The 13,667-nt window shown below is 44.3% G+C and overlaps 1 protein-coding gene across 1 annotated transcript; it reads right to left on the reverse strand.

The window, feature by feature from the left end:
* Window positions 1–661: 661 nt before the first annotated feature.
* LOC115332456 (juvenile hormone acid O-methyltransferase-like) lies at window positions 662–4,897 on the reverse strand. The gene is made up of 3 exons (XM_029994839.3): window positions 4,265–4,897; window positions 3,862–4,027; window positions 662–1,368 (listed from the first exon to the last, which is right to left on the reverse strand). Exons 1-3 carry the CDS (start codon window positions 4,766–4,768, stop codon window positions 1,208–1,210), a joined length of 831 nt encoding a protein of 276 aa, XP_029850699.2. The 5' UTR covers window positions 4,769–4,897; the 3' UTR covers window positions 662–1,207.
* Between the last annotated feature and the right edge of the window lie 8,770 nt (window positions 4,898–13,667).

Genomic DNA, 13,667 nt, shown 5'->3' on the forward strand with positions numbered 1-13,667 from the left:
GCAAAGTTCTGGTTCTGTTACCGTTATTTTTAAGGTTAGAGGTTGTGGATGCCTCAAAGGGGTGCGAGGCGTGTGAAGAGGAGTACTACCGCGAAACCACCACCCCGCAGACAATCAGATTCGTCGCTATGGCGGGTTCGATTGCTGGCTGCACCCGCTAACAGGAACTCACGGAGAGAGTGATCGACGGGCACGCAGAAGAGGGGGGCACTCGGGGGTGTCTTGACTTCGGTTAGATACAGACAGAGTCACTTTAGTAACGACAAGGTGGCGATTGTCCTTACTCCGTCGTACTTTCGCCTGATGGCAGGTGGGTCAGCAGAGTGCGAGACCGCATGTACCAACAGTTTCAAGTCGGGCCGAACAGTCCCCTGAGAAAGTCCTGAGGACGTGCTCTCTCTCCCTCGCTGACGGCTTCAGCCTCGCACCCCGAGAGGCGACCCCGCCAGAGGAAATTTCCCTTTGTCCACCTCGTACGGGAGGAAGATGGGCAAAGGAGTGGTGAGAGTAGACCACCGGAATGGCTGCCGGTCGGCAGCCAGGCGGCTTCAGACTTGCGCACGCGGGCCTAAGGCCGGATCGTGGAATGAGAACCCGGGGCTCTCAAATATCGTCGATTTCCCTACAAAATCTTTCAATAAGTTCATGCAACCCTCTCATAGCATGGAAAAAGTGTTTTTGTAAGTTTTAATCATGTTTTATTTTGTTAGTACACACGCAGTGACGTCCACATACGATGTTGAACAAGCCCGTCGGAAGAAATGAGGATTACGTGGACTTGACTTGCAATCTTGAACCCTGGTCGAGAACTGTCCTGTTTTTTTTTTCCCTTTCCATACTGGACACAATTATTGCCGCGTTAAACGTTACGAGGCTTCTATAGTATGTATACATCCTACACGCCATGCGTCAGTGCGTGCCTCTGCTGGTATGGCAACACTTCATATATTACAATTGGAATCATCATGAAATAAAGTTTGTTCTAAAGATACGTGTGAGTACAGACGCCATGTAGCGCCTAAAGGCTAACAGCCATGTTCTCGGCTTTGCTATAGAACGTGCTCTAGATTCGAAGATAACTAACTGGTTGGGCTGAGCCTTACGGGCCGGTCAGTGACAGCGCCTGTCCTGACATTGACCTCTAAAGTCTCCAAAGGTACTTTATAATACTTCACGTTGCTTTCCATGTCTGTATGTGCCTCTCGGTTTACCTTCTAGTGTAAAAACGAAAGAGATTAACGGAGACGCTACAACCCGTGGGCGTAATCTTGAAGCTCTCCATCAGCCTTGACGACAGTTCGCTTCTCATGATCGACGTCTCCTTCTCTGTTGTGCCCGCCTTCACCGTAACGACCGGAAGAACCAACGCTGCATGAAATGTAAACAGCGGTAGTAAAACACTTGGTCGTTATTAATACAGCAAAAATATTCGTTCTTGATTGCATCATTCAAACCGCACTCTATATGGTTGTGTTTGATAGTGACGACTTTTTTTCTGTCCATTACCCTCCTTTGAGTTGGAACAATTTGAGACCGTCTCGGCTGCGTGTTTTTTTCTTTCCAAATTAAAACTCTACATTTTGTTACCATCAGAAGTCATCGGAAGCACTGCGATCAACTGGTTTCCAGATCGCAGCCATTGTAATAATAATCTAGCTATTTAGGTTGTGCACTCGAAGCGGTGAAACATACTGCACCCTTACCCGAGAAGGGAACATTCATCCCAATTTTGCTTCCTATATTCACTCCTTTATTTATAACTACTGCACTCCTTTGCCAGGGTTTCTTTGCTCCTCAAACTCGCTTTAATACAAGTTAAATACGCAGGCGATGATATTGTAAAGTGTCACAATATGCTTTATCAGACGAACACAATATACCATATTTACCAAAATGAAACTTACCTAAATCAGATTGGGTGCGCTGTAAAAAAGTAGGGATTCCTTGCACATGTCTATTGTATATTATTGCAGAAGAGACGAGGAGCCACAAAAAAAAAAGGAAACAGTATCCTCGTGTGAAATACATCTCATTCCCTATTTCGAAGTCCAGCAGTATTCCACAGAACAAAATGAATGCACTCTGGTTAACTGTATTCCGGCATTATTCGATGTTCTTCAGTAAACTGAGTGTCTGGCATGGACAATCATCGGCATATTTCTAATTGTTTCCACTGTCAGAGATGTCAAAAACTCCATGTACTACAACGATATGAAATATTTAAAACAAACAACTGTGAGTTAGTGTTATTTTTGCTGACACCTAGAGAATTTGTTATTAAAACGATTTATGAAAATATTGTAATTATAATGTTAATTACCTGAAATTAGTTAATCACCTATTTAAACCGAATGTTATTCATTTTTCAGAATAGGCCATTGGGCAGACGCCAATGCGGCGTCTACCTTTTTCACTGAGAAGCGTACTTTTCCCAGGAATGATATGACTTGCGTTTGGAGAAACACTTTGTACTATCACGGCCAATATGAGCTTAAACGCTTCTTTGCATGGCGCGCGGTAATATCAAAGACGCCTAACTCATTTTTCTGCAAAATTTGTTGCAAGCTGAGGTCAACACAATTCCCCTCCGACGTTCCGGGTGACACACTGCACTCCCGCCTTTAGGGGACGCGACATCCCGTAGTCTTGTTAAAAATAAAAAGCGCAAACACCAAGGAAAGGAAGAGTGGCAGAGCGCCCTGTCCTGTCCTCTCTTCTTTTCCTTGGCATTTGGGCTTTTTTTTTTATTTTAACAATGTATATCCAACTAGCCCAATGGTTAATTTTGATCCCGCAGTCTTTTTGAAACGTTAAACCCTACGCATGACAGAGCATAAATATATCGCGAACTTCTCGAAATAATTTAAGTATATTCCCGACTTATAATCATGCAAGGAGCAGTCCCCAGTTGAGTCGCTCAGACACAGGTGTTACTGCCTCTGCCAGAGACTTGTTCCGAGAATTCCAGACGCCTGATAGACCCGTGTCTGACATCTTAGCAGTGAAGAGTATTAGACAAGTGCAATTGTATAGATAAGGTTGCTATCGGCTGTGAATATCACCATTCACGCCTAGTGAAAGGAAGATCGACTGGAAAATGCACTACACAAAAGGCTTTCTCAAGCAACGAAGGACAAGCCCGGCGATCCAAGCGTCCATCAAGACCGTTTCGCCACAACTGTAAATTGCCGTCTTAACAGAAAACGACTAGAAAACGCAGAACAAAGTACCAAGCGACGAAGGGGAATTCTCTTAGCCTCAGTGTGCTACATAACTTTTTTAATGAAACAGACGCATCGAAGAATCGCACGCACCCGATCGATCAGCGCTTCAGCTCTGTAAAAAATGTTACTTCTTATGCAGGTCACCTTAATTTTCTAGTTATATCAAATCACATACACTTCTCCTATAGTGAGAAATCAGAAAATTGCCTAACTACAAAACTCAAATTTGTGTGAGCTTTCAGCATCAAGTAAAATAAAAAATGACGTTTCTTTTTTTTTTTTTTTTAATTACGATGTTAGGGAAATTTCGGAACGCTCAAACGCACGCAATAATATCTTTTAAAAACGAGGCTATGTTTCACCGCTTCAGACTCTCGAATTGCAGGGATATTGAATTACGAGACTTTAGAGGCTTTTCTACTTGTGATTGGCACAAATATTCACGTTGGTCGAAAAAAACGCTTTCGCTTACGATGGAGCCGTACTTCACTTGAGATCTGGCGTACTGGACATCGGCATGTTTTCTAGTGATACACAGTTAATGATCTAAAATAACGAAGTGGCGTAACTCTGCACAGCAATAAGTGTCCTCTCTGTACATTTTGTAAGCTTTCCAATTAGAACGAGATAAACTTGCCGAGAACTTCTGCTTCGCTGCGGAAGTAAGCTTCACTTGGGCAAACCTCGCAGGCGAGGGTTGTCATTCCTGAGTTGATAATCAGGTTCCGCAAAGAATTCTCGAGGTCGCTCAGGCTTGGCAACGGATCGCGATGCCAGATATCGGCAAAGAAGTCTTTGGGGTCCTGTTCCGAAAAACAAAAAGACACATGTTCAGCTCAATTTGCATTCACGGGCATATCATTAAACATTTATACTTTGATTTAAGATGGTTCACAATGAAATAAAAACATACAAAGCGCTAACTAGTCACGTTTGAAAGAAGTTTACACACAATCCAAAAAGGAGCTGCATGTGCATTTTCCGTAGACAATGTATAGTTAGCGATTTTTATATTTTTTCAACCATAATTTCATACTCACACAAAGGATGCCCTTCCAGCGTTCCATTCCGGCCATCTCGAGCCATACCCGGTACAAAAAAAATGGAGCGGAGAACAAAAGCAGACATTCGCCATCCTGTTTCAAAAGCCTACCAATATTTTTGAAAGCCGCCTCCTGGTCTCTGATCCAGTGCAAACAGAAGAAGGAGTAAATCCGGTCAAACTTTCCGTGCTTGTCCAGAAATAGGGAAAGGTCCGTCGTGGTTACGTCGAGGACCTCGTAGCTGATTCGCGAATGTCCGTGATTTCTTCTCGCGTAGTCTACCATGGCTGATGATACGTCAACAGCTACAATCTTGCTGCACGAATGATGACTGGGCAACAGCACATCCCTTGTGAAGTCCCCCGTCCCGCAACCAACGTCAAGGATCTGTTCACACTGGGCAGCAGGTTTTTGAAAGATAGTCTTCGTCAATGCGGCGAGGTTCTCCTTTTTCATCCAGTCATTGCCTTGTACGTAAGCGTCTGGATAAATATTCGCCATCACGGTAGTTCGCCCAAAATCTAGTCTAACTTGTAAGTTCACTTTCGCCGCCTAGGACGCTCCAGTTTACTTCTCCCACAAGTTGCCAGAAAGATATGCGACAAGCTTTCTGGGATGCAAAGTGGTTTTGGAACCTTTGTACCATGGCGTCGACTACAACACATTTTGCTATCTCTTATCTGATACGTTCTAAGTATTGAGATTACGGATGGCGTCACTTTATCTTGCTGACGATAAAGATACGCCTACCTGGAAGTGTGTCGGCCCCTTCGCTGGAAAAACAAGGTTTTGACGTGCTGAACCATGTCGAATATTCATCGTCTGTATTGCGTTGTGTTCAGCGACCTAGATTGATTAAGAGATATATCTTGAAAGCTGGGGAATCTGCTCCGCGAGCAACATCAATTTTTCTCATATAATACCCGGCAAGCATACTGACTCACTCATTCCGGATTGTAAATGTGTTTGTTTCTATATTTTCAACTTCTGCTCTAGATATCCTCTTTGAAAAAAAGAAAAACAGTGTCACTGATAATAAAGAAATGCACTAAATATAATAAATGCAATTTAATCTGTTTTGTATTTTATGTCAGTGAAAACACACACTATGTCATATTCTTCATGGAGTGGAATAAAATATATCTTATTCCGGCATGAACCACATCTACCTATGAGCGGTCAAACCGACAGCGGAGGAGACATTTTTTAGAGATCACTCTTTTCTTACATGTACTTTTGGCTGCTGCTGCTGCTGCTGCTGTCCGACAAAAGCTTATCGGCTGAAAAGAACGCGCAGGGTTGCGAAGCTGAACGAACATCCTTCAAGAACACGCAGTAAACAAACTGCCTGTCATTCAAAAGTGTCCAGTGACGAGAACTCTAACCAAGTGTTTCATCGACCAATCAGCAATCCGGATGGCACATCCACATCAACCTTCAGGGTTAGAATATAATAAATGCGCGGATCACCCGCCAGGAAGCAAGGCGACAGTGAAGAAGACATGTTTCAGATACCTCTCTTTGCTGACATGCTAGTATGCGAGACTTCTGATGATTATTTTTTTCGCTCAAACAATTGTTGCTACAGCCGTTGCCGTTGGGATTCACGTGTACTGATAAGGGGCTGGGATGTCAAAAAGAATTCATATCCGATCACATGGTAGGATATATTTGAATTCTAGAAACATATGACCGCTTGCATATCACAATTATCTGAAACTAACAAATGCCTTAATAAAAGACTGGGTGCTACTGAAGCATCTATACCTAAAATTGATATTTTCACTGCAACAATTATCGACGCACAATGGGAATTAGCGCGTTGAGAATTGACCACGGTAAAGCTTGAAACGAAAGTTTCTGATCTGAGAAACAGGAGTAGACGAAGTAATTTGGAAACCAACAGATTAGTAGAATCTGAGAAAGTCAGAGTAATATATAATGAAAAAAGTAGTTCAACGACTCCGGAAACAACATTGAGGTTCGAAGTTGCAGCCATGGAAAGGATTCACCGTCTTCAGAAAATGTCTACTAACAAGTCACGGCCAGTAATCATGTAGTTTGAAAATTACAACTAAGAACAAGACGTTCTTAGAAATTTATTTTTTATTTATTTATTTCAATTGACCTTCAAGGCCCCCCCAATGAGGGTATTACAGAAGGTTTAACCACTCGCGTTTGTATAATTAGTAAAAAAACGAACAATATAGTACACATGGTTAAACTGAAATCAGTGAAAAGCAAAACATCGTAACGACACTTTCGTTGTCTTCATTTCCTCTTTTTCGACTATGAGGAATCGGTGAGAATGACTTCGCTCAATTCCTCTTTGAAATGAAGAGGATAAGATATGGAAACGATGCTGCGGTGATGGTCATTTCATTATTTCGCTGAGCGTCGGAAAATTGAAGCAGTCTAGGTCACTGTCCTAGTTTTGGTGCGCATAACGTTGAGTGGACGATCGGTACGATGAGTTCGTGTGGATGGCATAATGTACGGTGAACTTGGCTGGAAATCGTAATATAATTTCTAAAAGAGTGTTAGCGTAAAATATTTTAGGCGAAGTGACCTAGCTGATCACGTTTATTTAGGCCGGTGAAACTTATTTCATGTGAATAGCTAGAAAAAATGAACCTGACTGCACGAGTTTGAATTGCTTCCATTTGATGACTGAAGTGATTTTGGGATGGGTCCCATATAGCGGCAGCGTACTCTAGCTTTGGGTGAATTAGTGCTTTATAGGTGGCAAGTGTTATGTTTAATAGTGGGAGTTTGAGGTGACGTTTTAGTTGTCCGAGTGATCTGTTAGATTCAGAGACGACATGCCTAACATGCAGTTCCCAAGATATGTTACTAGCGATGTGCACACCTAGGTTTTTATAGCCTAGTGCTGATAGAATTACGGTTTTATATATATAATAGTTGTAGGTTGGTGGGTTAGAGCGCCGATGAAAGGAAACTAATGTGCATCTACTAATGTTTAATGAAATTTCCCGCAAATCGCACCAGTTTTGAGCACTATTAAGATAATTTTGAAGAGATACCTGGTAACCTATATTAGTAATGTTACGATATACAACACTATCGTCAGCAAATAGGCGGATGTTACAGAAAACCGAAGAGGGAAGTTCAATAATGTAAATAGGAAACAGAAGGGAACCCGAAACGGTGCCCTGGGGACGCCGGAGGTTACAGATACGTAGTTTGATTAGTGATTACTGACGTTTACGAATTGTTTCCGATCCTGCAGGAAATTACCAATCTGTGTTAGTATCTGCGGGTCTAAGTTAAGTTGGGAAAGTTTGAGCATTAGGCGTTGATGAGGAACCTTGTCAAATGTTTTTGCAAGATGTAAGAAATTTAGATTGGTTTGTATGTTGTTATCGAGGTTCATGTGCATGTCATGGGCAAGTATGGCAAGTTGAGTTTCGCATGAGAATCCTTTTTTGGAATGCATGTAGCGATGTATGAATAAAATTATTAGTTTCAAGGAAACGCGCAGCGTGAGAGTCAATATTGTGTTCCATAGTTTTGGATGATGCGCAAGTTAGCGAAGTGGGACGGTAGTTATGTCGTGAGCACCGGTCCCCTTTTTGAAGATAGGAATGACCCTCCCCACTTTCCTATCCTGTGTAATTAGCCCGGACGAATATCATTGAGAGCAAAGCGCTGCAGATATTTTTAGTGTTTTTCAGAACATGGAATTAATTTCGTCAATACCCATTGAGGAGGAACGTTTCTTTGTTATGTTAACAATACCAGTGGGAGCAAAAGTAATCGGATCCGTCATTGGATACTGAGCGCTGATGATGGAGGGTAGTGTGTCAAGATTTTCTTTAGTAAATATTGTCACGAATGAAGAGGTAATGAAACAAAGAATAGCTGAAGAAACGAAACGTTTAATGAGGCGTACTTGTGCCTCAAACAAGAAGAAGAAAGGATAACAACAAAGTGTCGCAGGCCTCGAAGGCGGCGGAACAGCAGGATCGAACGCTGAGGCGAATCTGACTTTGGCTCGCCGCGCGAAGCCCCTATGTACACGCGTGGGCGTCTCGAATTATTGGCGTAGAAGGCTCGACGCGTAGAGCATTCGGACCTCGAACATGGAACAGGATTCTCGAATTTACCAGAACACTAAATTGCAGGAATACACCAAAGGTGCGTCGCTCCCGGGAGTCGAACCCCGGCTTTTCGTGAAAGAGACAGGCATAATACCAGGCGCGTGCAGCCTACTTGGCCAGCTGCGCGCGCGGCAATATGAAACAGAATGCTTTGTTAAGAACGGTGGAACACTGGTTGTTATCAACACAAGCACCTGACTCATCTATTTTGGCTACCGCCGTATCAGGCGTCTGGGGATTTATCGCTTTCCTAAATTTTCTGAGGGTTCTTCGAGAATTGGCGGGAGTTTTATACAACAAAAAAGGTTCGCTTGGTTTCCCTGATTGTATGTTTGTATTCATGCTTTGTTTTTATTTATTTATTTATTTGAAGATACTGCCAGCCACCTACAAGTTGGCCAAGGCAAGGGTGAGCATTGCTTGAGAAAAATACAAGAAAAACATGACAGAAAAAAAAGAACAACAGCAACACGATAATAAATAAAGGCAATACAGTAGCACCGTAGGAGACTGCTGGCAGGAAGTGTGCAACGTTGGCGGCTGCGTCATTTCCATGCGGTGAGGGTGCATGCCAGACTTGTCGCCAGCGGTAGATCGTCAGTCGTGCAGCTGATGTTCATTTCCGTCTCCGTTCCGACGAAAGATGGCACCAAGAGGGGACCGAGCAGCGAAACCTGGACGATAAAATTGAACGAATTCTTTGGATGCATTGTCCAAGAGGGATCGCCGTGCCCACTCTAATATGTGTGATAATGTAATATGATTATATGTGTCCCATAGTCGCGCTGATCCAGACAACCGAGTCTTTCGAAATGCTCGCCTTTTTTTATTATTTAAGCGCTTTAGCTTGGCATTGTACTATGGTGAAGATAAATTACTTTTTTGTATTTATGGATGGCATGTATTGTTCAATGTGTTGGCGTATTTTATTTGCGAATAATTCCCAGTTCTCGTTAGCAGAGCGCCCATCAAATTCATGTTCAAACGATGGAAGGAAATTACTTAATTATGTATTATTTGCATCGTATTAACTTTGCGGTAGAGTTTAATTATTTTTGTACTGTCAATACGGGTTTGAAGTGGGAAGCCGAAGGTGGCATGCATTAGCCTGTGATCGCTGATTTAACGAAGAAATCTAATTAATTTTAAGCTGTCAGGTTCGGATGTCAGGATAAAGTAAAGAACGTTAGGTTTACGAGTTGCGGTTCTTCCTCGCTGATTCCCAACCTGCGCGAGATTAAAAGTATGGCAAACGTAAACGAATTGAAAGCATTGGGTTGGATTTGAGGCTGATTGCACTAATATTTCTGAGCACTGAATTTCAGGGTAGTTGAAGTCACCGAAGAGCAGAAGCTTGGGTCGAGGAAATTTATTGGCCAGAAATGAGAGGCTTTATTGACATACGATGGAAATAAAGCGTCGCTGGGAGGAGGACGGTAGCACACCCCGACGAGGATTGTGGAGGCAGCAGAGCTGCAGCGTCTCCAAAGCATCCCAAAGGGTGACGGTACATTGACAAGATGTCAGGCAAAATTCTCTTTGCTTGCAATTAACACACCCCCACCTCGACCGGCTGTCCGAACTTTACGAAAAAGCTTGTACCCAGGAGTATCTTGGAATACCCCTGAGTCATCAAAACTGGGGGAAAGCCATGTTTTAGTAAGGACGAAGATATTAGACCACATACTTCTTCACGTTACGGTATTATTGTATTTATGTATTTCCTACATCGCCCCGAAGGGCATTACAGTAGGGGGAGTCACAATACCAAAAAAATTGATTTCTTAACACACCATAGGTTATAAGACACATAAGTACGCAAAGTAGTATGCAAAACTCGCATACGCATATAAACATACATAAAAAGAAACAACCATAGTCTGCATAGAAAAAAACACAGATGATTTAATAATATATTTACGCTCTAATATTGTGCCTTGGTTGTTAGTAAATCAACAGATAGGCTAAGTAGGTTTTGTACCGTAGTCGCTTTCACATTTACGGGTAGTTGATGCACTGACCTGGCTTTCATATTTGTTGCAGTTTTTCACTCGTTCTTCAGTAGGGTAAAAGGCATAACGCACATTGCCAATGACGAGGTGATTGTGGCTAAGTTTAAAAGGAAACGATTGTGAGCGAGCAAATGAGAAGAGTTGATGGCGCGCCGGACTGGTTTCACGTGAAAAATCCTCACTCACACTGCAGCAGTGCCCTTAAATCTAAATCCTTTTGCCAAAAATAGCTCTCTTGTCTTAAAAGACCAAAATAGTATAACTATCTGCATGTTTATTTGTTTTTCTTCGAGCAAGATTTTTTAATTTGATTAGAGTGCTGATAATTCGGATCAATCTGTATATCAAGATGCCGTGTGCGACGTACGCCTATCAGTAGCTCCGGTCCCTTCCAGGACACTCTGGGATTGCTTGTAAGTAAAAAAAGCGAGATTGTCTCGACGAGACAGATTTTCATCTTGTTAACGTAGCAGCTTGAGCGAGTTGGTTGCTCATATTAACACACAGTACAGCGCACACTGCCAGCGCACACTCAAACCGTACACTCACTCCTTACACACGAAACGGAAAGAAAAATTTCAAACAAACCGCACTGAATTTTTCCTTTCCTTTCGTGTAAAAGGAGTGATTGTACGGTGTGAGTGTACGTTTCCTGTGTGTGCTGTAGTTTGTGTTAAGATTTTCATCATTGTCGACACGTGCCGTCAAATCAGCAAGTTATTTTGGCAGTCTCGGCGGTCATTGAGTTGGTACTACTGACTTCGTCGTAGACGACTCGAAGGAAGGATGTTTCTTTTTTGATCCAAGCCATCCGATTACATGGGTCGTTGAATTTCGCGTCGGTTACCGATATCCTAGTTTTCATAGCTTTTACCTCCTTCGTCAGGAAATATTGTCCAGCATTAACCTTAGCCAAAGCTGTAAGGATTTTTTGCGCCCGTGGTGCGGGAGACTGGATAGTTAAATAGCTACGAGTCACGTGAGTTTCCTTGTCGGGTCCCGGATTCTCCTCAACGTCCGCGGACACCAAAAGCTGTTTAACAACATTAAAAAAAAATGAAAGCTGTTTACAACTCCCTGTAACGCCGAATTAGAGCGCTAGCTCTTGAGGAGGAGGGAAGGGTACTAGGGGTGTGGGTCAAGTGACCTCGGGGGGGGGGGGGGGGGGCACGTGACCGGGGGGGGTGTCACGTGACCTTGTGAGAGTCACGTGACCTTGGGGTGTCACGTGACGTCGGGGGGTCACGTGACGTTTCTGATGACATCATCAGTGACGATGCCGATGTGGATACCGATGACGTCATCAGTGACGTCACTGACGACATCAGTGACGATGACGATGCGGATGCCGGTGACGAATGACGTCACTGATGCCGTCATCAGTGGCGATGACGTCAACGGGTGGGTCACGTGACCTCGGGGGTATTCCCAGGTCACGTGACCCCGGGGGTCACGTGACCTGGGTAACCATCGTGACCCTCGCGAGGGTAACCCTAGTAACCCTTGTGAGGGCAACTCTTGTGAACCTCGTGAGGGTAACTCTCGTGACCCACGTGAGGGTAACTCTCATAACCCTCGTGAGGGTAACTCTCATAACCCTCGAGAGGGTTACCCTTTTGAGGGTAACTAACCCTCGTAACCCTCGTGAGGGTTACGAGGGTTAGTAGCCCTCGTAACCCTCGTGGTGGTCACCCTCGTGAGAGTAACCCTCGTAACCCTCGTAACCCTTACGAGGGTTACTCGCGGTTACGCCGACGGCGACGCCGACGCCGCTCAAGCCGAGAATGGGCGCCTAAGAGCTGCGCTCTAAAAAACACTGGCGAAAAATTTAAACAGCAGCGTGGGCTTGAAGATGCACTAGACAGACATTGTTATTCTTTTTGGCAAACGAGGTGATAGTAGTACGCACCTGCAAAGCAAAGACGAGGAGGTCCTGAGCTTACGGCATTGTAGTGCAGCCACCAAGCCCAAACCGCGGTTTGTGCGAAGTTGCGGCTAATATACACCAACTTATGTTTACAAACAAACTGGAGCGCCCCTAGCGGACGCCACCGGCGCCGCGCATGCGCGATGGAGTTTGGGCAGGAAGCTTGCCGTCACCCATAAACAAACCATTGGAAGGCGATGCTGTCTGCTTTGGTGTGGGTCCCCCTGTCCTTTTTCGCGTTCGAATTCTTGATTCTACGTCTTCCTTCGATGTTCGACTACTTGAGCGGCCTCAGCGAAATTACCGAGGCTTGTTACACCGGAAAACTTCGCGTCAATAATGTGACATGTGGCGAATCATTCCGCGTTGACGCCGCAGAATGTACGCTAAAGCTCGATTCGCATGATGAGATTTCGCTCGCAATTTTCAATCGCGACGTCCCTCAGGCTGAAAAAGCGTGAACCGTAGCTGAAATGATTGACGTCGATACTGAACATCGGAAGCATAATCGGACCAAGTGAATCAGGCATAACAAGTCGGTGATGGCCACTGGTAACAATGATCAACATCTCCTTGTATCTGCTGTTTACATCGAGCCTGCTTACCAATCTTCAAACTTAAGTCTTTTGAGGCCGGCACTTACTTCTTATCGCAAGTACCGGGACAACATTTGGTCTAAAGGCCGGTGTCGTCTAAAAGAGCAGACGACAAGTAGGAACGTTCGAAAGAGCAGGCGACAGTTTGAACGATCACGCGGCCGTTTGAACTTGAAAGCGCACTGAACGTAGTCCGCATGAGGTTCGTACAACTTGACGGTTTTCCGGCGTTCACGTTGGGACAAAACAAATAAATATGATGACCACAAGTATCTGTGACTTCGACCCAAAGTGCTTCCCGCCCCAGCAATCGTGGTGCGGCGGCGTCTGGTTTTCCCTTTTCACGGCACTTTCCATGTTCTCGGACGAACCAGCACATAAAAACTGAACTTCAAACCTTTCTCGACTCTTGTGGTACAGCCCCAGTCGCGGCGTTTTCACGAGAAGGCAGGTTTTTGTCTGGTTCCTTTGAAAACAAAGCAGGAATACACGTCTAACATGGCGCCTTCCGCCCACAGCCCCAGAACGGAAGTGCGCCTGACGCGCCACCACCGCGCCGTGAGTAACAGAGGTGAGTTCGTGTATAGGCAGCTCGTGTGATGTAGTAGATGACGCTGGCTCGAACGATGACTGCTATGTGGCCGTGGTTCAGCAGAAAGCCTGGCATTGGCGGAGTTTTACCATGCAACGTCGTAGAAGCTGGCATTTTCTGCGTCTGGAGAACTATGAGACTTCATAGTTCTC

Source organism: Ixodes scapularis, unplaced genomic scaffold, assembly GCF_016920785.2.
Source record: "Ixodes scapularis isolate PalLabHiFi unplaced genomic scaffold, ASM1692078v2 PGA_scaffold5__190_contigs__length_132052651, whole genome shotgun sequence".
NCBI lineage: Eukaryota > Metazoa > Arthropoda > Arachnida > Ixodida > Ixodidae > Ixodes > Ixodes scapularis.

What these genes read in the sequence shown, in the direction of transcription:
- LOC115332456 (XM_029994839.3), bottom strand. Translation starts at nt 4,768, where the DNA reads ATGGCGAATATTTATCCAGACGCTTACGTACAAGGCAATGACTGGATG. An exon ending in GCTGGAAGGGCATCCTTTGT is followed by an intron (nt 4,028 to 4,264) that starts GTGAGTATGAAA and finishes TTTTCGGAACAG; the next exon opens with GACCCCAAAGACTTCTTTGC. An exon ending in CAGCGAAGCAGAAGTTCTCG is followed by an intron (nt 1,369 to 3,861) that starts GCAAGTTTATCT and finishes CATTTCATGCAG; the next exon opens with CGTTGGTTCTTCCGGTCGTT.